The sequence below is a fragment of the Myotis daubentonii genome, chromosome 3 (assembly GCF_963259705.1).
Source record: "Myotis daubentonii chromosome 3, mMyoDau2.1, whole genome shotgun sequence".
In the NCBI taxonomy this organism is placed as follows: domain Eukaryota; kingdom Metazoa; phylum Chordata; class Mammalia; order Chiroptera; family Vespertilionidae; genus Myotis; species Myotis daubentonii.
This window is the reverse complement of record NC_081842.1, coordinates 121,548,654-121,575,697: the sequence shown is the minus strand read 5'-3', so window position 1 is coordinate 121,575,697 and position 27,044 is coordinate 121,548,654. Positions and strand designations below refer to the sequence as shown.

Here is a 27,044-nt window from a genome sequence, read left to right as displayed (position 1 = left end):
GATGTCAAACCAATAAATTCAACAAAAATCAATAAAAACAAAGGAGAAAAAATGAAAAAGATTATTAAGAAAACAGCCTATTAGATTGAAAAAAATTACTGTAAATGATAAAAAGCAAATTCTGAAATATCTTTATGGACAAAATAAATAGAATGTTAAAATAGAGTAATAAAACATTATAACAATTTATAATAAAAATGCTTTGATATACAACAGCTTATTTATTCTTTCCAACTTTTTTTTTAGTGAAATCAACCACCTTTGTTTTGTTTTTATTTTCTTCATAATAGGAGAAATCTGAGGGAAATATAATCACAATTTTTTCAATCCTCTTCAAAAGTCAGTATCAGTTCTGGATCTTTAAGGGAAAGAGGAAATGCTATAATGAAAACTGAAGATGAAAATATAAAGTTGTGTTCACTGTTCATCAATGGATAATAAGAGAACATAAATTAAAAAAATCCATGCCAAAATTTCAGTGAATGCTTTTTATTCTTTGTGATTTTGTATTTATCTAATTTCACATACCAGGCATCATAGAAAATATTTTGTACAATACAATTTGTTCTGGATATGTGTGTATGGAAAAAAAAGACACAGGATAAAAGTCCTTACAACCGTGTACATTTATAAAGAAATAAAGAGGAACAGTGAGAGGGCTAAGTGTGATGAGATCATAAAAAGGCTCGGGCGTGGCTCCCGAAAGACCTGGGTCTGGCCCTGACTCTGGTCTTTGTTAACCATGTAAATCTGTGTATTCACTTAACCCAAAACTGCTTTCATAGTTCCAAAATATAAAGATAAAGACATTCAGAAGGTCCAAATGAAACCTACATATACTTGCCCAAGAGTTAACAAAAGAAAATGTGAATATCTGAAAGAAAAACCTATAGTACACAAATTATTATAGAACATTATAGATTTCAGACGGCCAAACAGATGTAGCCTTCACAGATCGGTTTGGTAAAGTATTTCCCATAGAGAGCAAATCCTTTTTAAATAACACTTTATGCCTGAAAATGGGCATCATTTGGACATGATTTCCAAAGGCTTATTTTCCCATGAGCACTCAGAGTTGCTGTTAGTATGGGTTATATTGCTGATGTTTAAAAACTAATGAGATTCTAAAAGAAAAGGTATTTTTTAGTAAATATGTATCTAATTATATTAAAAATATAATTTTAAATTGTTTTTCAGAAAGATTATCAATGACCAAAAAGAACATAAAAGAGAAATAAGCCACCTCTTAAACAGGACCACCTCTGGGCAAAAGGGGATAGAATATCAGCCCCTCCTGGCACAGAGAAGGTTCAAATGAGAGAGAGAGAGCTGCAGGTGGGGGCTGGGGATTTCTGTTAAGACATGCCCTGAATTTTTTCCTTTTGTGCAGTGGATTCCTAATATCTGATTGTCTTCCTGCAAAGAAATTAGTTTATCAAATGGGATAATTAATTTCAAATCAGGGCATCAATTTGGAATTGTGTTGCCCCTGAATTTATTGTTTAAAGCCATCAGTAGTTATTGTTTACTGATACTCATCATTTCAGAGAGTGCAAAGTCACAACTTCATACCTATGCTAACGAGCAAGATGAGATGCTGACCTTATCACATTAATTACCAGATACATAACTTGTAAGACTAAGACTCTTTTGCACTCTCATCCACCTCTTTGTTTTCCCTGTTCCCACCCACTGAACAGCCCAGACAGCCCAGGTTTGTTTTATTCAGATTCTACATAGTGGTTAATTATAAAATCACTTTGTTCAAATAATACTGAGTTGAACAGTTTTATTTTTGTTTTAAATAAATGTAAAATTATTTTTAAAATATATATGTAATGAACACAAAGGATCCTAAAGACAAAGAGTAACATTTGCTTTGTCATTCTGAGAGGCCAAGGACGGGCAGGCAGCATGGAGCTGGACATCTGAACCTACCTGTCATGGTGAAGCCGCCCACCAGCAGACCAATGTCTCGGCCACCAACTATGATGGCCTCCCTGCGCTCCTCTGCGCTGCCACTGTTTTTGGTTTTCCAGGCAGCCCATATTCCAACAGCCAATATTAGAAGGTAGAACAGGATGATAGCTATCAGTCCTTCCACATGGAAAGCCATTTTTATCTAGAGGTCTGGAATCTTCCACAGCTGGCTACTTCATTAGACTTCTGAAGAAAATACAGTAGCACATTATAAACCAGTCATACATACATAGCCAGTCGGAAGTAAATCAACTGGCTCATGAGAAATCCTTTGCCACTTGAAGAAAAAGTACATTGAAATCGCGTGTTAAACTAGTAGTCACCAACAGGTGCCTATTATATTATTCGATTTAACAATATAGCATTGCTTTGAGCATTCAAGGAAAAAAATGGAAGTGCTTTGTAACAAATGTAATCATAATCATTCTGTGTTTAATAAATTCTTTCAATATAAAATTAACCTTTTCTTGTACCTTAACTCAGTAATTCAGTCAAGAAATCACTTAGAAAGAGCATGCATCTGTTTGCTTTTGAGAACTAACTTACTATTCCATCTAGAATTATTCAGTAAGTTAAGTATATCATAAAAGACTACACTGAGAATTGTAACATATTTGTTCATTTATTCATTCTTCTATCCCTTCCTTTAAACAGTTTCAGGAAATGGTCCAAAAGCAATGTGAGGTGAAGATATCTTAAGAAAAAAACAAAAGAACTTTAGGAAAATCTATTCCTAAAACACATCAACTCCAATTTTCAACAAGTGCCTGTGGTTCAAGTTTCTGTAGCTACTAACGATGTTATGTGTAACATCTTGATCAACCTTCTTCCCCATCCACTGTCCTTTGTTCCTTTCATCTCGCCCCTCCCCCTCAATGTATATACAAGAAACCACTTAAAAATTACATCAAGTCCTTACAAATGTAAGAGTGTCAAAGACATTAAAATCAAGATTCTCAGAAGACAGATGTCAACTTCTAACGTCTTCACTTTTTCTTTGTTTTCCCCCCTCATGACCCAGCTATTTCACGCACCCATTTCACACAAACACGTTCTGGGGGAAACTGCTATTTGTGCACGCAGGTGGGTAAGAAAGAAAATACAGTAACACACGATACACCGGCCACACATACTGAGCCAGTATTTTCTTCCTTGGGAGAAGAGCTAGCTTCCCTCGGACCCCGGAGGAAGGAAAAGAAGCCAGCCTAACCGGGAAGTTCTTTCTGGGGCCACAGCGGGGTGCTCCCGGACCTGCCGTCCTTCCCGGGCCCCTCTGCCCACCGCTTGCGCGAGCGAGAACCTTGTCGCTTTTCTAACCAGACTTTCTAGCCGCTGGCACCTGAGAACCCTGAGTGCAAGGGAGTGGACGGCCCGCGCATCACCGCGAAGAGGCAAAATAACCGCGTCCTTGGGCTCTGAAAACGCCCTGCTGCGCGCCTACCTGAGTGATCCCCACGCGGAGAAGCGCTGAGCCCCTCTGGCTGCTCCGGGACCGCTGCCCCCGGAACCGCGGTGGCGGGGTCTGCAAGGGTGCAGTGGAGTGTGTGTGTGTGTGTGTGTGTGTGTGTGTGTGTGTGTGTGTGTGTGTGTAAGGGTGAGTGGGAGGGTGTGGCCGGGGGTGCAGGGGTGGGGGCAGGGCCAGGCACTGGGGTCAGGATGCCCGCGCGGCTCTTCGCCCAGATTCTCCAAGAACCTGGGCGCACGCGGAGTTGACAGGTGTGGGCGCCGGCGGAGGGCGCGTGGCACGGGGCGAGGCAGCGATCATCCCAGTATTGGCAAAAGTCCCCTTTATAAGAGCGGCCGGTGGGGGCGATCGTCAGATCTCAAGATCGGACGTCAGAGGAAAGTGGTGCTGGGGCGGATGCTGGGGCGGGTGCTGGGGACAGTGCCCTCGGGAGCAAGGTGGGTGCCCAGGAAGCCCGGTCTGAAGAACTGGGGCCCAGCCCGGGCTCCAGACCAGTGCCACAGTGACACCCTGGTCCCTGACAGTTGCAGGGAGAGTCCCACCAATCCCCCTTCTCTCCTCCAGGAAAGAGGGCGTGATTCCCTCAGGCCATTACCAATTCTAACTTCCCTGGACTCTGGTTGGAAGCAGGGAACTGGGAGGGTCTCAGATAATTGTATTTTCAGGGAGCTGCTGGAAGTGCAATAGAGAAGAGGGGTCAGTGTTCTTCCCAGACTTTGTCTGTCTGGTGTCCTGAGGCTTCTGTCACTGAGAGCCCAGAGGCATGCATGCTCCTGCTGCCTCCCTGGCCTCAGGGAGCCTGATTGTGGCTTCCCTGGAGATGGGTTCTATCCAGCAGACATTTCCAGAATGTTTCAAAAGTCATTTATCAAGTCCCCTTTCACTTTTAAACAGAATCAAATGAAAGATTCTAGGAGTTGTCCAAAACACATAAAGTTACTACATAAGGCAGGCAAGACTGCTTTCCTTGTAGTGCAATTAGGTTGCTTACCCACAAAAATTTATTCCAGAACTCCAAAGAATTTTCTATAGAAGTTTAAAATGTCTATCTGTCCACACCTAGATATCTATATTTACATGCTACCTAGATTATTTAGATATTCATGGATATAGTTGCATATCCATAGTATACATAACTATCTATATCATTTCCATAGTTCACCTACCAGTGTATTAAACAGTAAAATATAAAAATCTAAACTGACAGAACAAATAAGAGTATTTTTTAACTCTTGTCCACCTCTTTCTAGGCAAAATTTCTGATGATCCCCAATCTTTTTACACTGGATATAGAAATGAACCCTCAAGTTTATATCACTACTCCTTTCCTTTGTTCTTGTAAAAAGAGTAACTGCATCCTCCACCATGTGTGAGATAAGGAAGCCTCCTGGAGTTCAAAGAGAACAGACAGGGAGAAGGGCCTGCATGGACAGCTATGTCTTTCTGCTTTTCTGGAAAAGGCTGAGACAGCCCCTCAACATAGTGCTTTGCACATGAAAGAGTTATACATTGAAACAATTTTGAGTAACGGACTCTGGACTTTGACCACAGGTTTAATTTATGTCTTACCTACCAGAATAGAGTTAAGGTGATAGTGACAAGCTGCTAGTGGTGTCACAGGACTGGCATGGGCTATGGCAGTGTGTGAAATCTGCACAAGGCTTAGGTCAGGAAGCTAGACTCAAGTACAAAGAGGGACAAAAGAGCTGGCTGTCCTCACAGAAATACCACCAAAGCTTTTAGGTATATGAATTGGGAATGCAGCCAGGACACGACTCTCTTTGGGGCCCACCTAATCCACTTTAAGAAGCCAGACTTTCCAGACTAGATTCAGTGCCAAATCTGGGAAGATGCAATGACCTTGATTTGAAGTTGGCCAAAAAAGAGTTCTGACCTGGCAGAGCAGCTGCTTTCATGACAAAAGCACCAGTTGAAAATAACAACTGCTAATGCACTGAGTCTACTCCTGTAAAGACATTTCCTCATTTGCCACATCTTTTGAGCTCCTGTGTCTGATCTACCAATGACACTGCAGTGATTTCTGCTCCAGAACGTACCCTCCCAGACACCTACTCTTTTGTCTTCAGTATGTGCCTCTGTTTTCAGTCTCCTGAGAATATGTGATCATGCTTGAAGTTAGAGAAATACATGTCAGTTGAAGATCCATTGCAGCTTTGGAGGATAAAAAGCAGTTTTTTCATTTCCAAATCATTTATTTATTTCAGATACATTTTCTAAGTGGCTTTTATGTTCCAAGCACTGTCCTAAGAACTAAGAAACATGTAGAAAATTATATAGACACCCTGCCCTTAAGCAATTTATCTTTTGTGAAAGGAAAGAAGGAAAAAGTAAACAAAAGCTCTACTTCAGTAAGCTATTATAAATGCCATGGAAAGATATATCATATCTGTATACAGATGTTAGGCAAAGTACAAACTAAAGTATTTAATCAGATGGGACAAGAGGGAGATTTATTCATTCAACAAACACATGGCAAGCATCCACTATGTTCCAGGAATTATCATATGTACTAGGTATATACCCAAGTGACTGAAACCAAATTAACCCTGTTCAATGAGCTAATGGTCTACAACCTTGCTACTGAAGTGTGGCCCTGGGAGTAACACTGTCAGCATCATCTTTTTAAGATAATACTGGTGATTTGAGAAGGCCATCACTTGGCATACATGTATTGAACATGAATGTAAATGCTGAAGATATTGGGGTTCTATTTTAAGTCCTTATCCTTTATAATGTCCCAGTTTTCTCATACAATTTTTACTTGAACTTTTCATAACTTTAATTGATTACATTTAGCTTTAATTGAAACTTGGGCTGTCATTTCAAAACCAGAGTGATCATCAGAATCATAGAGTGCAGATTCTAGGGCCCCATAGCAAGAATTCTGATTCACTAAATCTTGGGCAGAATTTAAAAAATATTTTTTAGTAGACCATTTTTTTAAAAAGCAGCTTTAGGTTTGCAACAAACTTGGGCAGAACTATTGTCAATATACTCCCTCCCTCCATGCATGCATAGCCTCATTAACATCCATCATTAGTATCCCCCACAAGAGTGGTACATTTGTTATAATGGATGAACTTACAGGGACACATCAGCATCCAGAGTCCACAGTTCCCATTCGGGTTCATTCTCGGTGTACTTTCAGTGGGTTTGTACAAATGTATAATAACGTGTATCTTTTATTATAGTACCATATGGAGTAGTTTCATTGCCCTAAAAGTCATCTGTGCTTCATCAATTCATCTCTCCCTCTCCACTGTCTCCATAGTTTGCCTTTTCCAGAATGTCATAGAGTTGGAAACAAACAGTAAGTAACCTTTCAGATTAGCTTCTCTCCATTAGTAATAGCATTAAAGTTTCTTCCATGTCCTTTCGTGGCTTGATAGCTCATTTTCATTGCTGAATAATATTTAATTGTCTGAATGTACCAGTTTACTAAAGAATATTTTAGTTGCTTCCAAGGTTGGGCAATTATGAATAAAGCTGCTATAAACATCCATGTACAGGCTTTTGTGTGGGCATACATTTTGACTCCTTTGGCTAAGTACAAAAGTGTGATTGCTTGATCCTATATGGTAAGAGTATATGCCCAAGTGATTTAGTTTTTAATAAAGTGTCCAACTCTCTTTCAATGTGGCTGCAGCATTTTGGATACCTGCCAGCATTGAATGAGAGTTCCTATTGTTCCACATCCTCACTAGCATTTAGTGTTTTCAGTGTTCTAAAATTTAGCCCTTCTAATAGATGTGCAATGGTATTGCATTTTTATTTTTATTTGCATTTCCCAATGATATATGATGTGGAGGGAGTATATTTTCATGTGTTTATTTGCCATCTGTTTATTATTTTATTTTGATGGAGATGTCTTTTAAAGTCATTGTCCTATTTTTAATCGGGTTGTTTGTTTTTTTTATTAAGTTTTAAGAGTTCTTTTTATATTTTGGATAACAGTATTTTGTCAGATGTTTTGTAAGTATTTTCTCCCAGTCCATGGCTTGTCTTTTCATTCATTCTCTTGGCAATGCCATTTACAAAGCAGAAATTTTTATTTTAATTCCAACTCATCAATTATTTCTCTTATGGGCTGTGCCTTTGGTATTGTATCTAAGAAGTCACCTTCAACCCTGGGTCATCTATATTTTCCCTCTATTATAATTTCAGAGTTTTGGGGTGTTGTATTTTACATGTAGGTCTGTGATTCATTTGGTATTAATTTTTGTGGAGGTTTTAAGGTCTGTGTTGAGATTTTCTGTTTGTTTTCTTGCATGTGGATATACAGTTGTTCCAGCACAATTTTTTTAAGACTGTTTTTGTTCAATTGTCAAAGATCAGTTGACTATGTTTATGTGGGTCTATTTCTAAGTTGCATATCCTATTTGCCTTTTTCTCCATTGCCACACTCTCTTCATTGCTGAGGCTTAATAGTAAGTCTTAAAGTCAAGCAACATCTGTCCTCCAACTTTGTTCCTCTCCTTTAGTTGCTATTCTGGGTCTTCTGCTTCTCCATATAAACTTTAGGATAAGTTTGTCAATATTCAAAAAATACCTTTCTGGAATTTTTATTGGAATTTCATTGAATCTACAGATAAAGTTGGGAAGAGCTGATATCTTGACAATATTGAGTCTTCCTACCTAGACTATCCATGAACTTGGAATATCTGTTCATTTATTTAGTGTTTTTTTATTCCTTTCATCAGGGTTATATAGTTTTCCTCATGTAACTCTTATACACATATTATTAGATGTATTCCTGTGTCATTTATTTGGGTGCTATTTTAAATGATATTGTATTTTTAATTTGTTCCACTTGTGCATTGTGGGTCACAGAAGTTTTAAAAACTTTCTCCATTGATCCTAATGATCAGCTAGGTTGGGGGAATCTTGCTGTGTTTCAGAGTGGAAAGGGTTTTGAATTCAAAACAGACAACTCTAATTCCTATTTGCTAGGTTTGGCATCTTCAGCAAATTATTTTGTCCTCTTTGAGTTTTAATTTTATGTTCTGTAAAATGGCAATAATAAATGTGCAAGGTTAGTGTTGATAGCATGGGAATATGAAGATTAATGTGAATGGGCAAATGTTAAAACACAAATGCTCAGTATATGGCAAGCAACTGCTGTTGCACTGGCTTCTGTAGCTGCTTTGACTTTTCCTAGAAGCCTGCTGGTGTTTCATCCCTGTTAGTGGTTAAGTTCACAACCAGTGGGAGAGTAAGTGTCTAAGCCTATTTTGTTATCTGATGGTAAAGAAGTATTTTGCTACTAATTCAGAGGTGCTTCATGAGTTCACATGTTCTGTGAACCACTTCATAGGCTAATAAGTAACTTCTGATTCTTGACCAATTTTTAAATCCAATGGTTGTTTTGTTTTGTTTTGTTTGTTTATTTTTTTGTAGCTAAAGCTGGAGCAATAATACACTTTCAGAAAGATACATGTGGAAGAGAAACAGCTTCTTCTTCTTCTGCCTCACCAACAGTTCCTGGCAACTTTTCTTCTAAAAAAACTGGTTTTATTGAATTTTTTAAAATTAAATTTATTGGGGGCTACATTGGTTAATATGATCATATAATTTTCAGGTGTAAGTTTCTATGTTACAAGATCTGTATATTGTACTGTGTGCCCACCACCCAAAGACAAATTTTCTATCATCACCATCTATTAGGACCCTCCTACCCCCACCCCATTCCTTCTGGCAACCACCACAATGTTGTGTTCACAAGTTGTAGATTTATATCACACATATAAGTGAAATCATATGGTTTTTAGCTTTTTCTGACTAACTTACTTCACTTAACATAACGTTCTCAAGGTTCATCCATGTTGTTGCAAATGGTGCTCTTTTATCCTTTCTTATGGCTGAGTAGTACTCCATTGTGTGTAAGTACCACGTCTTCTTTATTCAGTCCTCTGTCACAGGACACTTTGGTTGTTTCCCATGTCTTGGATGCCGTGAATAATACTGCAATTATCATAGGGGTGCATATATCTTTGCAAATACCTAGTATATGATTTTAAGCTTTTCGGGTATAAACCCAGGAGAGGAATTATAGCTCTATTCTTAATTTTTTGAGGGATCACCAGACTGCTTTCCATAGTGGTTGGACCAGTCTATATTTCCACCAGCAGAGAATGAGGGTTGCCTTTTTTTTCCACAACCTCTCCAACACTTGTCATTGCTTGTCTTATTGATAATAACCACTCTAACAGGTGTGAGGTGGTATCTCATGGTTGTTTTTACTTGCATTTCCCTAATTGCTAGTGAGTTTGAATATCTTTTCATATATCTATTGGCTGTTTATATGTCTTCTTGGGAGAGGGGTATTTTCAGGCCCTCTGCCCACTTTTTGATTGGGTTGTTTGTTTGTTTGGTGTTGAGTTTTATGAATTCTTTTTATATTTTTGAAATTAAACTTTTTTCAGAGCTACTGTTTGCAAATATCATCTCTCATCTTATTGCCTGCATGTCTGATTTGTTGTCAGTTCCTTTGTGCAGAAGTTTATTTTCATTTGATATAGTACCTTTCATTTAATTTTACATTTATTTCCCTTGCCTTTGGGGTCAAGTTCATAAAATATTCTATATGACCAAGGTCCATAAGTTTGGAATCTATAATTTCTTCTATGTTACTTATTGTTTCAAGTCTTATATTTAGGTCTTTGATACATTTTGAATTAATTTTTGTACATGGGGACAAACTGTAATCCAGCTTCATTCATTTGCATGTGACTTTTCAGTTTTCCCAGCACCATTTATAGAAGAGACTATCTTTACTCCATTGTATGTTTCTGGCTCCTTTGTTGAAAATTATCTGTCCATATACATGTGATTTTATAGCTGGGCTCTCTATTCTGTTCCATTGATCTGTGCGTCTTATTTCTCTACCAATACCATGCTGTTTTGATTATCATGGCTTTGTAGTATAATTTGACGTCAGGGAACATGATATCTTCAGCTTCATTCTTTTATCTCAATATTGCTTTGGCTATCTGGGATCTTTTGTGGTTCCATACAAATATGATGATTTCTCATTCTATTTCTTAAAAAAGAAAGTGACTTTGGGGTTTTGATAGGGATTGCATAAAATCTGTATTTTTCTTAGGGTAACATTTTAACTATGTTGATTCTTCCAATCCATGAACACAGAATATTTTTCCATTTTGTTGTGTCTTCTTTAATCTCTTTTAATAATACTTCGTAATTTTCAGTATTTTGGATTTTCACATTCTTTGTTAAGTTTAATCCTAGGTATTTTATTCTTTTGGTTGCAATTGCCAAAGGAATAGTTTTTTACATTTCTTTTTCTGAAGTTTTGGTGTTACAGGAAGTTTTAGTATACAGGAAGGCAATGGATTTTTGCACATTGATTTTATATCCTGCAACTTGACTGTATTTGTTTATTGTTTCTAATAAGTTTTTGTGTGTGTGTGTGTGTGTGTGTGTGTGTGTGTGGAGTCTTTAGGGTTTTCTATATATAGAATCATGTCATTCCCCAAAAATGACAGTTTTAGTTCTTCTGTCTCTATTTGGGTGCCTTTTATTACCTTCTCTTGTCTTACTGCTCTGGCTAGGATTTCCAGCACTATGTTGAATAAAAGTAGTGAGAGTGGACATCCTTGCCTTGTTCCTGATATTAGAGGAAAAGGTTTCTGTTTTTCACCATTGAGGATGATATTAGCTGAGGGTTTACTCTATACTAGAGGCCCAGTGCATGATACTCATGCATGGGGGGGTGTCCCTCAGTCCGGCCTGCACATTCTTTCAATTCAGGACCACTGGCTCCTAATCACTTGCCTGCCTGCCTGATCCCCCCTAACCACTCGCCTGCCTGCCTGATCACTCCTAACCACTCGCCTGCCCGCCTGATTGCTCCTAACTGCTTGCCTGCCTGCCTGCCTGATTGCACCTAACTGCCTCTGCCTCAGCCCCCGTCACCGTGGCTTCATCCAGAAGGATGTCCAGAAGGTCGTTCAGCTGTCCAGTCTAATTAGCATATTATGCATTTATTATTATAGATGGTTTATTTATTTTTTTTTTAGTGAGAGAAGGGAAATAGAAAGAGAGCGAAATATTGATTGGCTGCCTCCTGAACACCTGCTACTAGGGATCAAGTCTGTAACCTGGGCCTGTGGCCTGACCAGAATAGAACAGGTGACCTCTGGTTACATGGGACTATGCTCAACCAACTGAGCCATACTGGTCAGGTCCCTGGCAACTTTTCAATGACATCTTCTTCACATTACTTGGGGCTAATTCCTTTACATTCATTTAGACTCAACTCAGACATGGATCAAAGAGAACTTTCAGAATCCCTTCTATGCTGAGACTGGGTAAATGTGCCTATCTTTGAAGCTCTTCACCCGGGGCACTTAATACTACATATCAATTGTCTGCAGATCATATGTTTATTTCTCTATTAGCCTGTGAACTATGTGTATGAGAAGATCATATTCCATTCATTTTTATATTCAGCACTGGAATGCTACTAGTTAAAAACTTAGTTGAATTGAACTGCTTTGTCATTTATAGAAGGAAAAAATTGAGTCTTAAAATGAATAAAGACCAGACCTTATTAGAATAGACCTCCATGTGCTGACAATTATAATAACACTAGAATTAATCACTTGGCTACTAATTAATTAGAATCAAGTGCTATTGCTCAGCAAATGCCAAGTTTTTGTTTTTTTCTTTGCTCTTATGATAAATGGCATAGGATGACTAAATCCTTGTAATTTTAAAATAAGAAGTTACACAGGAATTTTCCAATTGTGTACCTCCATCATGGTTTAAAAAAGTACAACAGTGATGAATAATGTATTTTAGGGTAAAAAAAAATCCCTCTATTTTGGTGTCATATCCAAATACAGCATTTGTTTCTTTTTTAAAGAGTTATTGAGGTAAAATCCATATTGCTGGGGTCCAGCCCCAGCGGGTCCAGGGGTCCCCAAAGGCGTGGACAGAGTCGGCGAAGAAGGAATGACACAGAGACAGCGTTCAGTTGATCAGCAGCCCAGCCAGGATCTCTAGCCAGGTTCTCCAGCCAAGTTCTGGTCTGGATCTCCAGCGAAGTTCTGGTCTGGATCTCCAGCGAAGTTCTGGTTAGGATCTCCAGCCAGGTTCTGTGTCCATGTTCTCTTGCTATGCTCTCCAGGTTCTCCAGCCAGGTTCTGTACTAGGTTCTCCAGCCAGGTTCAGTCACCAGGTTCTAGTCAGGTTCTCTTGCCAATTTCTGTAGTCAGGTTCAGTCCAGGATCTTTTGCCATGCTCTCTCCAGCGAAGTTCTTCTGTGTAGGTTCTGTGCCTAGGTTCTGTCTCCTAAGTTCTGTCTCTTGCTGTCTTGTTACATCTATATTTATACCAGTTGATTCAATCCTATCAATCTCTATTACAAAGATTAGGGCGTTTCTTATCTCCATTCCAGGGAGTAAAGATTATGTAGCTTAAGCATGATTGTTCGTAGTTAAAGTGATTAATTACCCACCTGGCACTTAGTTAAGGGGTTTTATTCCCTCCCTAACTTCAGGGGAAAATCCCTACCTGGGGAAACAACCTTTCTCGGAGAGGTGACCTTGGTTAAAACACAGCGCCAAGAAGGTGAGCAAACATATTAAGAACAGTATGACATATATGCCAGGTCCCTTGAAACAGAAAGCATGGACTGGCTCCCGGCACATATGACATAAAATTAACCACTTTAAAGTAAAAAAAATCAGTGACATTTAGTATATTCACAGTAATTGTGACCATCACCTCCATCTAGTTTCAAAACATTTCCAAAGTAAAACCCTTATCCATTAAGCAGTTGCCCCACTTCCTCATTCCTCCCAGCCTCAGACAGCTACCAATCTTTATTCTATCTCTATGAATTTATCTGTTCTGGATATTTCATGTAAATTGAATCATATAAAGTGTGACCCCATGTTTATGGCCTCTTTCATTTAGCATAATGTTTTCATAGTATATAATTCACATTGTAGCATGGATCAGTAGTTTGTTCCTTTTTATGGTAAAACAATATTGTATTTTAATTGTATGTATATAACAGGATTTATTTACCCACACATCTGGTGATGAATATCTGCTTTGTTTCCCCCTTTTGGCTGCTGTGAATAGTGGTGGTATTAAACATGCATGTGTGTATACATGTTTGAGTCTCTGTTTTAAATTCCTTTGGTATATACCTAGGATTGAATTGTATGCTCATATGGTAATGATATTTAACATTCTGAGGAGCCACAAAACTATTTTCAAAAATGCTTGACCATTTTATATTTACACCAGCAGTGGATGGGGGTTTCAATTCATCCAAATCTCAGGACCTGTTTATTTTTCTTACTTATGACATAATAGCAAGAGTGTAAAGTGCTGTCTATATATTGTTTTGATTTGCATTTCTCTAAAGACTAATGATGCTGAACATCTTTTGCTAATTTTCTTTTTGGCCATTGCCATCTTCTTTGGAAATATGTCTTTTTAAGTTTCTAGTCCATTTATAATTGGATGATTTGTCTTTTTCCTTTTGACTTGTAAGAGTTTTATGTATTCTGGATATAGACTTTCATCAGATATATGATTTGCAAATAATTCCTCTCATCTATATGTTGTTTACTTGAAAATATGTTTGGTGCACAAAAGTTCTTAATTTGATTGTCTAATTTATGTGTGTGTTTTCTTTGTTGTTGTTGATACATTTGGTATCATATCTGACAACATCACCAACTCCAAGATTATGATGATTTACCCTATGTTTCTTCTAAAATATTTATGGTTTTGAGTTAACTTTGTATATGGTATGAAGTATAACTTCATTCTTTTGCATGTGGTTATCCAGTTGTCTTAGAACTATATGTTAAAGAGATTACTCTTTCCTCATTGAGTGATTCTGGCATACTTTTTGAAAATTAGTTGACCATGAATATATGAGTTTATTTCTGGACCATTAGTTCTTTTTCATTCATCTTATATGTCTGTCCTTATGTTATTAAAAGTAGCTTTGTAGTAAGTCTTGAAATTTAGAAGTATCATTTCTTAAATTTTGTTCATTTTCAAGGTTGTTTTAACTATTTGGGGCCCATTATAATTCCATAAGAATTTGATAATTATCTCTTCTACTTCTGCAAAATAAATGAGCATTGAAATTTTTACAGGAATTGTATCCGTAGGTTGTTTTGAGTAATATTGACATGTTATCAATATTAAGACTTTCAACCCATGAACATGTCCTTGCTTAAATTTATTTCTATGTATTTTATTATTTTAGATACTATTATAAGTTTCCTCTTTACATTGTTTACCCTTGATATATAGAAACACAACTATTTTTGTGTATTCATCTTATACCTTGCTATTTTACTGAATTTATTTATTAGCTATTTATTAGCTCTAAGTATGTGTGTGTGTGTGTGTGTGTATTCTTTGGGATTTTTCTACATATAAGATATGTTCATTAGAAAATAGAGATAATTTTACTTCTTCATTTTTTTTGCCTAATTACTGTGCTAAAATTCCAACTTACGTTAAATAGCAGTGGTAAATTCAGATATCATTTTCTTGATCTTAGCAGGAAAGCACTAAGTCTTCACTATGATGTTAATTGTAGGTTATTCATATGGACCTTTTATCATATTGAAGAATTTTCTTTATATTCCTGGCTTTTTTTGTATTATAATATATTACATTGATTTATTTTCTCAGGTTGAATGACCTTTGCATTATAAGATTAAGTCACACTTGGTCATGGCGTAAAATCCTTTTAGTAGGTTGCATTATGCTCATTAATATTTAGTTGAAATAGTTGTATTAATAGTAATAAGGAATTTTGGTCTGTAGTTTTCATTTCTTGTAGTGTTTTTGTCTGCTTGTAGTATCGGGCTAATGCTAGCCTCATCTAATTAATAAGAAAGTATTCTCCTTCTTTAATTATTTACAAGGATATGAGAAAAATTGGTGTTATGTTTTTGTATGTTTGCTAGACTTTACCAGTGAAGCCATTTGGGTCAGGGCTTTTCTTTTAAAAAAAAAAAAAAAATATATATATATATATATATTTTATTGATTTTTTTACAGAGAGGAAGGGAGAGAGATAGAGAGTTAGAAACATCGATGAGAGAGAAACATCGATCAGCTGCCTCCTGCACATCTCCTACTGGGGATGTGCCCGCAACCAAGGTACATGCCTGGGACCTTTCAGTCCGCAGGCTGACACTCTATCCACTGAGCCAAACTGGTTTCGGCAGGGCTTTTCTTATTAGGAAAGATTTGATTGCTGATTCAATCTGTTTAGTAATTATATATCTTTTTTAGATTTTTTCCATTTCTAAATTAATTAGTTTTGCTAGATTATGTGTCTCTAGAAATTTTTCCATTTCATCTATCCAATTTGTTTGCATGTAAATGTTCATAGTCTTCTCTTATAATCTATTTTATTTTTACATATTCAGTAGTAATGTCTCCTCTGTCAGTGACAAAGAAAGCCAAGCCTCCTGCAAGCCCCAGCTGGATGCCAAGGGCCGGCCTATGGACGGCGGCCATGTAGCAGGCCGGAGTGGGCAGGAGGCAGCTCCGGCTCAGAGCGAAGATGGGAGGTGGCTCCAGCCTGGAGCGAAGGTGGAAGGCAGCAGCCAGAGCAAAGGCCCGGGTCCCAGATGCTGGATGGAAGCTGGTGCTGGCAGTCAGTGGATGGAAGGCCTATTCTTGCACGAATCTTTGTACATCAGGCCTCTAATTATATATATATATATATATATATATATATATATATATATATATATATATATATATATAGAGAGAGAGAGAGAGAGAGAGAGAGAGAGAGAGAGAGAGAGTCTGTTCCTTACAGAAACTTTCCAACTCACTTAGCTAAATGATGAGACGTGCAGGACCTCCTACTGTCTGAGGCCCTGACATCTGGTGCCTCTCTGACCCATATGCTTAATATCGATTTCTAGTGGAGGCAGCAAATTTTCCTTCTACCACTCTTGGCTGGGAAACCAGCCACAGCCACCCTCCTTCTGGGAAGACAGTAGCACCAGTGGGCAACCTCTAAGGAGGGAAGGAGGCGAAGAAGCAGCTCAGGTTGGAGGAAGGAGGTTCCTGCCGCCACAGGACTCCACCAGGGTGGATGGGCCTGGGTGGGATCCTGACATCATTGAACAGGGTCCTGCCCTAGGCCGACTAGATTCCAGGCTAAGTAAATCCTGTTTGCTAAATAATTGCATTTTTCAGCTAAATGCCAACAAGTCATCAGTTACTGCCAAACTTATGGTAAAGTGATATGAAATAAGTGAGACAAATACAGAGGAAAAGTGACATAATATTGGTAGCAGAGAGGAGGGAGCCCGATTCTGGGGTCCATCACCCCGGAATTGCCCTATTGCAATCCAGGACCCCTCCGGGGATGTCAGAGAGCCAGTTTTGGCCTAATCCCCACAGGCCCAGCTGAGGGACCCCATCAGTGCATGAATCTGTGCACCGGGCCTCTAGTGTGTGTGTGTGTGTATATATATATATATATATATATATATATATATATATATATATATATTTATATGAAGATGTTAATTATAGAATCTGGACGATGATACTATACATATTCACTACACAGTTCTTTCAGCTCTTTTGTATATTTGGACATCTATACTAATATATAAAAACCTTGGGTCGTAATGACCAGTAACAACTGAGACTCGACCAACCGGAAGTCTGACTGCTTCTGGCTGCAGGCATGGTGCCTCAGCACTGACTGCTGAGGGGGCTGTGAATCAGTACCAGAGAGAGGCCTGAGAAGTAGGGACTGATCTGTTGCCTCTGTGGCAGCTTTTAATCAGCATTTGCCTCTCTCTTTCTCTTCCAGTCTGGCCAACAGCCGCACCTCCATTTCTCTCCAGGCCTCCATCTGGGCTGCTGATCAGCCCCACCTTTCTGATCAGGTACTGTTGATAGTCCCAGAGATGCTGACTGGCATAGAAACCAACCAATCAGAACCAAATCTGGGTGAAGTGTGAGGAACCAATGGCTGCCTAGGAAGTGGAGCTTTTGATGCTGACTGGCATAGAAACTGACAAATCAGAACCAAATCTGGGTCATCTCTGAGGAGCCAATTGCTGCCTAGGAGGCGGAGCTTTTGATGCTGACTAGTGTAGCTGGACATTTGTAAACAAGGATCTGAAGTCCTTTCAAGAAGAAGTGAATGTTCACCACATGACTGGCAAGCGAGTCACTCTGGGTCAAGATTGCACACAATCCTTGAGTTCCCGGAACATTTAACTCCCTGAGAAAGGATAAGATTAAATAGTCATGGGTAGAGCAGAAAGGGAGTGCACAGCTGCAAGTTGTCTTCAATGCGCTATTGTAATATAGAACAAAACAAAATTTTGTTGATTAACTGCTGACGCACTAACCTCGTGCCAAATCCCAATAAAAGCAATGATTGAGGGTACAGAGTTGCTACATGCCTGAGCGAGCTGTAGCCCTCTGCCCGGCATCAATTGCCTGTGTGCTCATCTTACCTCTGCGTCTTCGGTTCATTAAACATCCCTCAACAGACTGGCGTAGATACTGACCAAAAAGAACCAAATTGGCCAGCAGAGGAGGGCAGTTGGGGGGAGTTCAGGCCTGCAGGTGAGTGCAGTTGGGGGTAAGATCAAGCCAGCAGGGGATGGCATTTGGGGGCAACCAGATCAGCAGGTAGAGGCAGTTAGGAGCAATCAGGCAGGCAGGCAGGTGAGCAGTTAGAAGCCAGAGGTTTCAGATTGCGAGAGGGATGTCCGACTGCCCCTTTAGGCCTGATCCCTGTGGCAATTGGACATCCCCCAAGGTTCCAGATTGGAGAGTGTGCAGGCTAGGCTGAGGGAACATCCCCCTGGGCATAAATTTTGTGCACCAGGCCACTAGTATATATAAAAACCCAGCAACCAGAATGGAACCAGAACAACCAGTGGCTATGATGCGCACTGCAGCAGCTAACCAGCCTGACCAGACACTGTTTGCCCCTCCCCCCCAACCAGCCCAGCCCCCAATTGATCCCCAGCACCTTGATCAGGGTCAGGGCCAGCTAGCCAACCTCCCACAGCTCCTGCCCCCCCACCTGTCTGATCCAATGGGCCCCCATCCAGGTGGGCTGGGTGAACACCACCTGTGCATGAATTAGTGCACCGGGCCTCTAATTCTTATAATAAAATGTTGGGGAAAATATCTCAATAGGCATTTCTCCCACTAATACTATTTGGTAGTTTATAAACCAATTATATTTAAGACCAACTTTTCCCTTAATGTATTTGGTGAAGGTAAGAACCTTCTCATTTTTATTGAAAAAGTGCCACTTCTAATTTCTACTAAGTTCTTGGTATTTTCCAGAGGATTGTGTAATGCTCTTACTTAAATGCAGTGGAACCTCTGTATTTAACTTGTTCATGAAGGCTGCTCAAGAAGCAATTTGTTTGAAAACCAAATCATTTTTTTCTCATTAGAAATAATGTAAATTGAATTATAGGCCCTCAAATTATTCCAGGTTTTAACCTTTCTTATATACAGTATGTGTCAAATGTAATGTTTAATCTATAAATAAACTTTTTTTTAATCCTCACTAGAGGATATTTTTTCCATTGATTTCCAGAGAGAGTGTGAGTGGAAGGGAGGGAGGGGAGAGAGAGAGAGAAAGAGAGAGAGAGAGAGAGAGAGAGAGAGAGAGAGAGAGAGAGAGAGAGATTTATTGGTTGCCTCCTACACATGCTCCTGCCAGACCAGAGCTGGGGAACCTGCAACTGAGGTATGTGCCCTTGATAGGGAATCAAACCCAAGGCATTTTGGTCCAAGTTCTGATGCTCTAACTACTGAGAAAACCATGCAGGGCTATAAATAAACATTAAAAAGAACACACACCATAAAATGTAAATGAAAATTTAACAAGAAGGAAATAAAATGTACAGTAAAAAAAATAAAAGAATTTACATACTGGAACTTACCTTTAATGTTGAGAGCTATTGGTGACTGGATATGGGGAGGAAAGAGGAGGGATGGAGAGATGTTAAAATATCAGGTGACTCTCCCTCTGGGGTTCTTTCTTTTTTATCTCTTTGCTCCACTAGAACTTGCTTTAGGCTCATTGGGCTTCTGAATCACTGAAAACCTATCCAATGATATTGTGTTTGGGGGTTTGCCTACATTTTAACATTTGCTGAAGTGAAAGACTGCAGTGCCATTGAACAAATTTATGGCATGGTTTGCTACTTCTTTGTCAGGGTGATATTTCTCAATAAAACTTTGTATTTCTCCCCACTTCCAGAGCATTCTTTTGATTAATAAAGTAGGAATATTCTCACTTCCCTCCTCCTCCTCTGAAAAGAGCTCCTCAGCTGATGTGTGTTGCTGCTCCCTCTGAAGGTCTTGGAGTTCCTTGGTGGTTGGCTTGTGTTGTGGTCCTCCACCAACTAATTCATATCATCATATCCACCTCCAAGGCCATGGACTTGCCCCGAGCCACAATATCCTACACAACAGGCACATGCTCATCATCAAAGTCTCTTTCAGCAACAGACTCAGGTTACAATTTCTTCCAGGCTGATTGCATGGTCCTGGAAGATACTTCCCTCCTTGCTTGGTCTATCAGCCTCAAGTAAATGAGGATATTAAAATGTTCATTCCGGAACTATCAAAGTGTTAAATTATCTTCAGAAGTCATCTCAAAACACCTCTGAAACAGTGCCTTTGTGTAGAGTTTCTTAAAAATAAAAATGACATGCTAGTCCATGGACTGGATGCGAGGAGTTGTGTTATGTGGCAAGAACCTAACAGTAATGAAGCTGTCCTCCTCCAACAGCTCAGCCTCCAATCCTGGAGGTTGGCCAGGAGCCTTGTTTATTACAAGAAGTGCCCTGAGTGGCAATTGTTTTCCCCAGAGCTATTTCTTAATACTTGGGTCAAACACTTCATGAATTCACCCAATAAAAAATTACCTTTTTACACAAGTTTTGCTATTAGTCCTTCACAACATACTCAACTTATTTTTCATGACACTATTTTCCTTGAAAACTCACAGGTTTTCAGAATGGTAGGTTAGTAGAGGCTTCAATTTAAAGTCCCCACTCGCATTCCACACAGCAATAATGTCAGCCTGCCCTTCACTGACTTGTGTCCTGACAATGATTTCCTTGTGATGTAGGTCCTCTTTTGCATTTTTCTTCCAGAAGATGCCTGTCTCATTAGAACTTAACACCTGTTGGAGAACAAATCCCTCAGCCTTTATATATTTTTGAAGCTCTGTCACGAAATTATCAGTAGCTACTTTGTTAGAACTGGCAGCCTCCCCATGCCTCACTACACTTTGAATAGCACTTCTTTACTTAAATTTATGGGACCATTCCCTACTAGCCTTAAATGAATCACTTTTAGCACTGGTTCCAGGGGTGTCTTTCAGGAGGTCAGTATGGAGCATCTTTGTTTTTTCACATATCACTGCCTCTGAAATACAATCATTGGCTAAATGCCTTTTGTTTATCCAAATCAACAACAGTTTTTCTACCTATTCAATTGCCTATGATCATTGTTTCATGAGCTGTTTCACATCCTTAGCAATATCAGCATGCTTGATGGCACCTTTATGTTTTAAAATTGTGCTAATTGTCGACTTCATAATGCAATACTTGGTATCCAGGTCAGACATTTGAACACCTCTATCATAATTTGAAACTATTTCTTTTTTAAACGCTCTCCTTGTTCTCACAAGTTTCCATTCACTTTGTTGCTATCAGTAACCTTCTTAGGACCCCTGATGACTTACTGTACATATCCTATATAATAAAAGCCTAATATGCAAATTGACCCAAAAGTGGAACAACCGTCAGAATGACAGATTGCTATGAAGTGCACTGACCACCAGGGGGCAGACACTCAATGCAAGAGCTGCCCCCAGCCCACAGACCCCAGGCCAGCCAAGGCGGGTGCCAGTGGGGGCCCCCCTGATTGCCCTATCAGTTTCCCTGTAGAGGGAGGTGACCAGCAGTGGTGGTGGCGGTGGCCGAGTGACCAGGGGGCAGGGATGGCTGGTGAGAGGGCTGGTAAGAGGGAAGTGACTGCAGAGGGAGGCGAATGGTGGCGGTGGCAGAAGACGGGGCTGGCAAGTGTGTGGCACAGGCTGGCCAAGGCGGATGTTAGCAGGGGCCTCCTGATTGCCCTGCTGGTCACCCCACAGATTGGCCCTGATCACTGGCCAGGACTAGGGACCCTACCCATACACAAATTTCATGCACTAGGCCTCTAGTCCTATATAATAAAAGTCTAATATGCAAGTCCCCTCTACCACAAGTTCGACTTGGACTTCTACCAGTGGACAGGGCTGGCTGGCCCACCACCCACGGCCCCTGTTCCCCTGGCTGGCTTTCCCCGCCAGCTGGTGGCAGCAGGCAGTTGGGAAAAGGGGGGCCCAGGCCAGCACCCATCAGCTGCTAGGGACCCTACCCATGCATGAAATTCATGCACCAAGCCTTTAGTATAATAATAAGAAACAAATATCCTATCTAATAAAAGAGTAATATGCAAATTGACCATCACTCCAACACAATATGGCCACCCCCATGTGGAAACAAGATGGTTGGCAGGGGAGGGCAGTTGTGGGGGACCAGGCCTGCAGGGGAAAGCAGTTAGGAGGGGCCAGGCCTACAGATGAGGGCACTTGAGGGGAACCAGGCCAGCAGGGGAGGGAAGTCAGGGGCGACTGGGCAGGCAGGGGATGGCAGTTGGGGGTGACCGGACCAGCAGTGGAGGGCAGTTGGGAGGGACCAGGCCTACAGGGGGGGGCATTTGGGGACTAGCTGGCCTGCAGGGGAGGACAGTTGGGGGGGGACCCAGGTCTGCAGGGGAGGGGAAGGGGAGTTGGGGGCTACATGGCCTACAGGGGTGGACAGTTTGGGGTTACCAGGCTGGCAGGGGAGGGCAGTTAGGCGCAATCGGGCCTTCAGGGGAGTAGTTAGGTGTCAATCAGGCTGGTAGGGGAGTGGTTAGGGGGTGATCAGTATGGCAGACCGAAGCAGTTAGGGGCAATCAGGCAAGCAGGCAGGTGAGTGGTTAGGAGCCAGCAGTCCTGGATTGTGAGAGGGATGTCCCAGATTGGAGATGGTGCAAGCTGGGCTGAGGGACACACCCCCTTCCCTGTGCACAAATTTCATGCACCGGGCCTCTAGTTATATATCCTATCTAATAAAAGAGAAACATGGTAATTAGCGTACAACCGATACCCTTCCCATTGGCTAATCAGGGCAATATGCAAATTAACTGCCAGCCAAGATAGCGTCCGGCAGCCAGGCAGCTGGAAGCTAACATGAGGCTTGCTTGCTTCAGTGATGGAGGACTCCCACATTCCCCACTTGCCTTGCCGGCCTCTGAGCTCGCAGTTTGAAACGTTGTAACAAACATAGAAGCTAAACAAAACCCCAGAAACCTGCTTTCAGCCAGCCGGGATCTCAGAGCTGGAGTTGATACAGTATCTCGATTATAGAACCCAAACAAACCAGATACCTGCTTTCAGCAGCAGAGGCCTCAGAGCTGGAGCCAGAGCTAAAGCTGGCCCTGAATAAAAAAAAAAGAAAAAAGGAGCGGTTGGAAGCTTCAGTCACCCGCCAGCCTGAAAACAGCCCTCAGCCCCTCACCCAGACTGGCCAGGCACCCCAGTGGGGACCCCCACCCTGAAGGGTGTGTGACCAGCTGCAAACAGCCATCATCCCCTCATCCAGGCTGGCCAGGTACCACAGTGGGGACCCCCACCCTGATCCAGGACACCCTTCAGGGCAAACCAGGCAGCCCCCACCCATGCACCAGGCCTCTATCCTATATAGTAAAAGGGTAATATGCCTCCCAGCACAGGGATCAGCAGAGCCGCTAGGCCTCCCGTCACTGGGATCAGCATGACAGGGGGCAGCGCCCAAACCCCCTGATCGCCCTGCAGCTCTGTGTGTGACAGGGGGCAGGGCCACAACCTCCCTATCCGCCCTGCTCTGTTTGTGACAGGGGAAGGCGCCCCAACCCTCTGATCAGCCCTGCTCTGTGCCTGATAGCGGGGAGCTCCCCAACCCCCTGATCGCTCTATGTGTTACAGGCTGTGGCGCCCCAACCCCCTGATGGGCCCTGCTCTGTGTGTGACAGGGTGCGGTGCTGCCTCCCCCCCGCCCCCAACGGGCCCTGCTCTGTGTGTGACGGGGTAGAGCCATAACCTCCCCATCGGCCCTGCCCAGAGTGTGACAGTGGCGGCGCCCCAACCCCCTGATCAGTCCTGCTCTGTGGGTGATAGAGGGCGGCGCCCCAACCCCCGCTCCCCACGGGCCCTGCTCTGTGTGTGATGGGGTAGAGCCATTACCTCCCCTTCAACCCTTCCATGAGTGTGACAGTGGCAGCACCCCAAACCCCTGATCGACCCTGCTCTGTGGGTGATAGAGGGCGGCGCACCAACCCCTGATCCGCCCTGGTCTGTGTGTGACAGGGGGCGTTGCCCCAACTCCCGTATCGGCCCTACTCTGTCAGTGACAGGGGGGAGCTCCTCAACCCCCTGATGGGCCCTGCTCTGTGTGTGACAGGGCAGAGCTCCCCAACCCCATGTTGGGCCCTGTTCTGTGCGTGACAGGGGGGAGCTCCCCAACCCCCTGATCGACCCTGCTCTGTGCGTGACAGGGTACGGAGCTCCAACCCCCGTGATGGGCCCTGCTCTGTGTGTGACAGGGGGTTGCGCTGCAACCTCCCCATTGACCCTGCCTTGAGTGTGACAGTGGGCGGTGCCCCAACCCCCAATTGGCCCTACCCTGAGCGTGACTGAGGGTGGCATCGCAACCTCCCAATCTGCCCTGCTCTGTGCATGACAGGGAGCGGCGCCCCAACTCCCCAATCAGCTCTGCTCTGAGCCCGACCAGGGACTGCACCTAGGGATTGGGCCTGCCCTCTGCCACCCGGGAACAGGCCTAAGCCAGTAGGGCATTATCTCCTGAGGGGTCCCAGACTGTGAGAGGGCACAGGCAGGGCTGAGGGACCTCCCCCCCCCCAGTGCACAAATTTTTGTGCACCAGGCCTCTAGTATATATATAATATTCAAAGCACAACTTCCTGAGATATTAACAATGCAAGGTTTAGGGGTAAACTGACTCATACTCAGACATTCTCTCCTTTGTTGCCTGGTAGACCTGTGACTGATCATACAGGTGTCATTATGAAAGGGTTGTTGGGTCAAGAACTGAAGTTATTTCAAGGTCTGGCTGTATTTAAGAAGAAGAGTTAGTATTGCTACTACATGTCTTTATTTCCAATTAGGATTTCAAGTAAACTATGAAAAGATCATTGTGGAAGCAGCACATGTCTTAGGATAAAATTTCAAACTCTGATCGATTGAAGTTTCTGTTTGATCAATCCTGGTTTACAGAACTGAATTGAAGGCAAATGTGATATCTGGAATAAACATTTTCTGACAATTATTTAATGTTTTTTTTTTCCTTTAAAAGTCACAAACCTGTACAAAGAATCTATTACAGTGACTCCCTGTAATATAAAGAAAAACATGTGAGTGAGCCAAAATTGTATGCTTGCACTTCATAATAGGTGGGCTAAATACCTGACACTTTTTCTTTTTGATACCTTTTCTAGTCTTCCTCTTACCAACAATGTAATTTTAAAATGTTTTAATGCTACTTACTGTTAAAAATCTATAATTACATTTCAGTCCACCCCTTTATATTTGCTTGGTTCTTTGATATAAAAGAGTGTGCATTTTTTTCTTTTTTCAGTGAAACTATCAAACAGCTAGAAAATAAAGGCTAAGGTTATACTTAATTATAGTATTGATTTATTTCTCTTTATGCCCATGTAAAACTATATGAATTCATTTTTTATTGTACTGTAAGTTACTTTAAAGGTAGAAAACCTTTATTTTTTTTTTCAAAACTAGAGTAACATTTTTCTTACAGTCTTTTGATAATTTTTTCCATTAAAGTTTAATTTTGCTCTTTTAAGAGAATTGTCTTACATGTGCCTTATTGCAAAAACTTCCATTTCCAGGGAATGTAGGAACATAGCATATAATGGATGGGCAGTCAAATGAACTATACAAACTGTTGCTAAAGCAACTTCAAATTGAGTCAGTGAGCTACCTGAGCACATTTGACGTTGGCTGGCTTGTGATGGCAGCAGGAATATTGGTTTTTGATATTGATAATCAACATGTTATTTGCTATTGCAATTACAGTTTAAATCATAATACAGATTCACTTTCTGTATTTTAGCTATCATCAGTAAGTATTAAAGGAATGGTTAACAGTGCAAGTCAGTTTACATCCTTGAAGTCAGTAAAGGATTATAAATGCCAAGCATATTGACAGGAAGCAAACTTTAATATTAAAAAAAATGTACAATTACCATTATTATAATGAGAGAAAATCAACACCATTTTAAAATAACATTTTACTTTAGAATATTTTTTATTTTCAAAAAAATATATAAATAGTACAGAATGCTCCTATATGCCTTACACTGTTTTCTATTACTAATACCTTACATTAGTAGGTACAATTACCACAGTGTTTTTATATTGACTTATTATTAATTCAAACTTATGGTTTGCTCATGTTTCGTTGGTTTTTACCTACTGTTCTTTTTTTCTGTTTCAGAATCCCATCCAGGGTACCATATTACACTGAGTCATCACAGCTCCTTAAAAGTCTACAGATTGTGACAGTGTCTCAGACTTTCCTTGTTTGGATGGCTAAACAGTTTTGAGTTCTGATAAGGTATTTTATAGAATGTACTTCAATAGGCATTTGTTGATGTTTTTCTCATGATCAGACTGTAATTATGGGTTTTGGGGGAGGAGGGCAGCAGAGATACAATGCCATTCTCATCACATCATATCAAGTGTACATGCTGTCAATATGACTTATCACTGTTAATGTTGACCTTGGTCATTTGGCTGAAGTAGTGTTTGTCACATTTCTCCACTGAAAAATTACTCTCCCTGGCCCCCTTTACATATCATACTCTTTGGAGGAAATGTGCAGCCTGAATTCAAAGTTGAAAGTTACACTCTACCTTCTTGAGGGGAGAAATTTAAAAACAATCACTTAGAATTTCCCTGCATGGAAGATTTGCTTCTTCTCTCAATTTATTTATTTTTTAATAATTATTTTATAATAGTATAGTATTATGGATATTTATTTTATCTCTTGGGTTATAAACAAATACTAATTTTTTTCTTTTGTTGCTTAATATTTTCATCTTTGTGATTATGAGTTTTTTCAATTGTGTACTGTGTTTCATTGGCATACCACCATGTGTGTGTTAGTATTTATTTGCCTTCTTTCACAATAAGATGTTCCAAATTCAATTTTGTATGTTCCCTGCCTCAGCTGTCAAGTAAGCCATTTTGCCAAGAAATTCTAGTTCCTTCATGGAGAATGGTTTTAGAAAGCAATATATGGTCCCTGGGTGTGCTCATTGTTTCTAGAATATTATTGCTTTTAGGTACTTGCACATAAAATAATTTGGAAATATGCATAAATTCTAACCACTTTTATGTCTGCATATATCTCTAAATATTAATATACTAGAGGCCTGG

At 40.8% G+C, this 27,044-nt stretch overlaps 1 protein-coding gene across 1 annotated transcript in view; it reads right to left on the bottom strand.

Annotated features, from left to right (window-relative positions):
* Positions 1 to 3,861, bottom strand: part of SLC5A7 (solute carrier family 5 member 7) — a 40,466-nt gene extending 36,605 nt beyond the window's left edge. Inside the window, exons 1-2 of the mRNA XM_059688391.1 lie at positions 3,422 to 3,861; positions 1,939 to 2,166 (exon numbers count right to left, since the gene is read on the bottom strand). Of these exons, the coding sequence (XP_059544374.1) occupies positions 1,939 to 2,116 (178 nt within the window). The 5' untranslated portion in view covers positions 2,117 to 2,166; positions 3,422 to 3,861. The remainder of the gene's footprint in view (positions 1 to 1,938; positions 2,167 to 3,421) is intronic.
* Between the last annotated feature and the right edge of the window lie 23,183 nt (positions 3,862 to 27,044).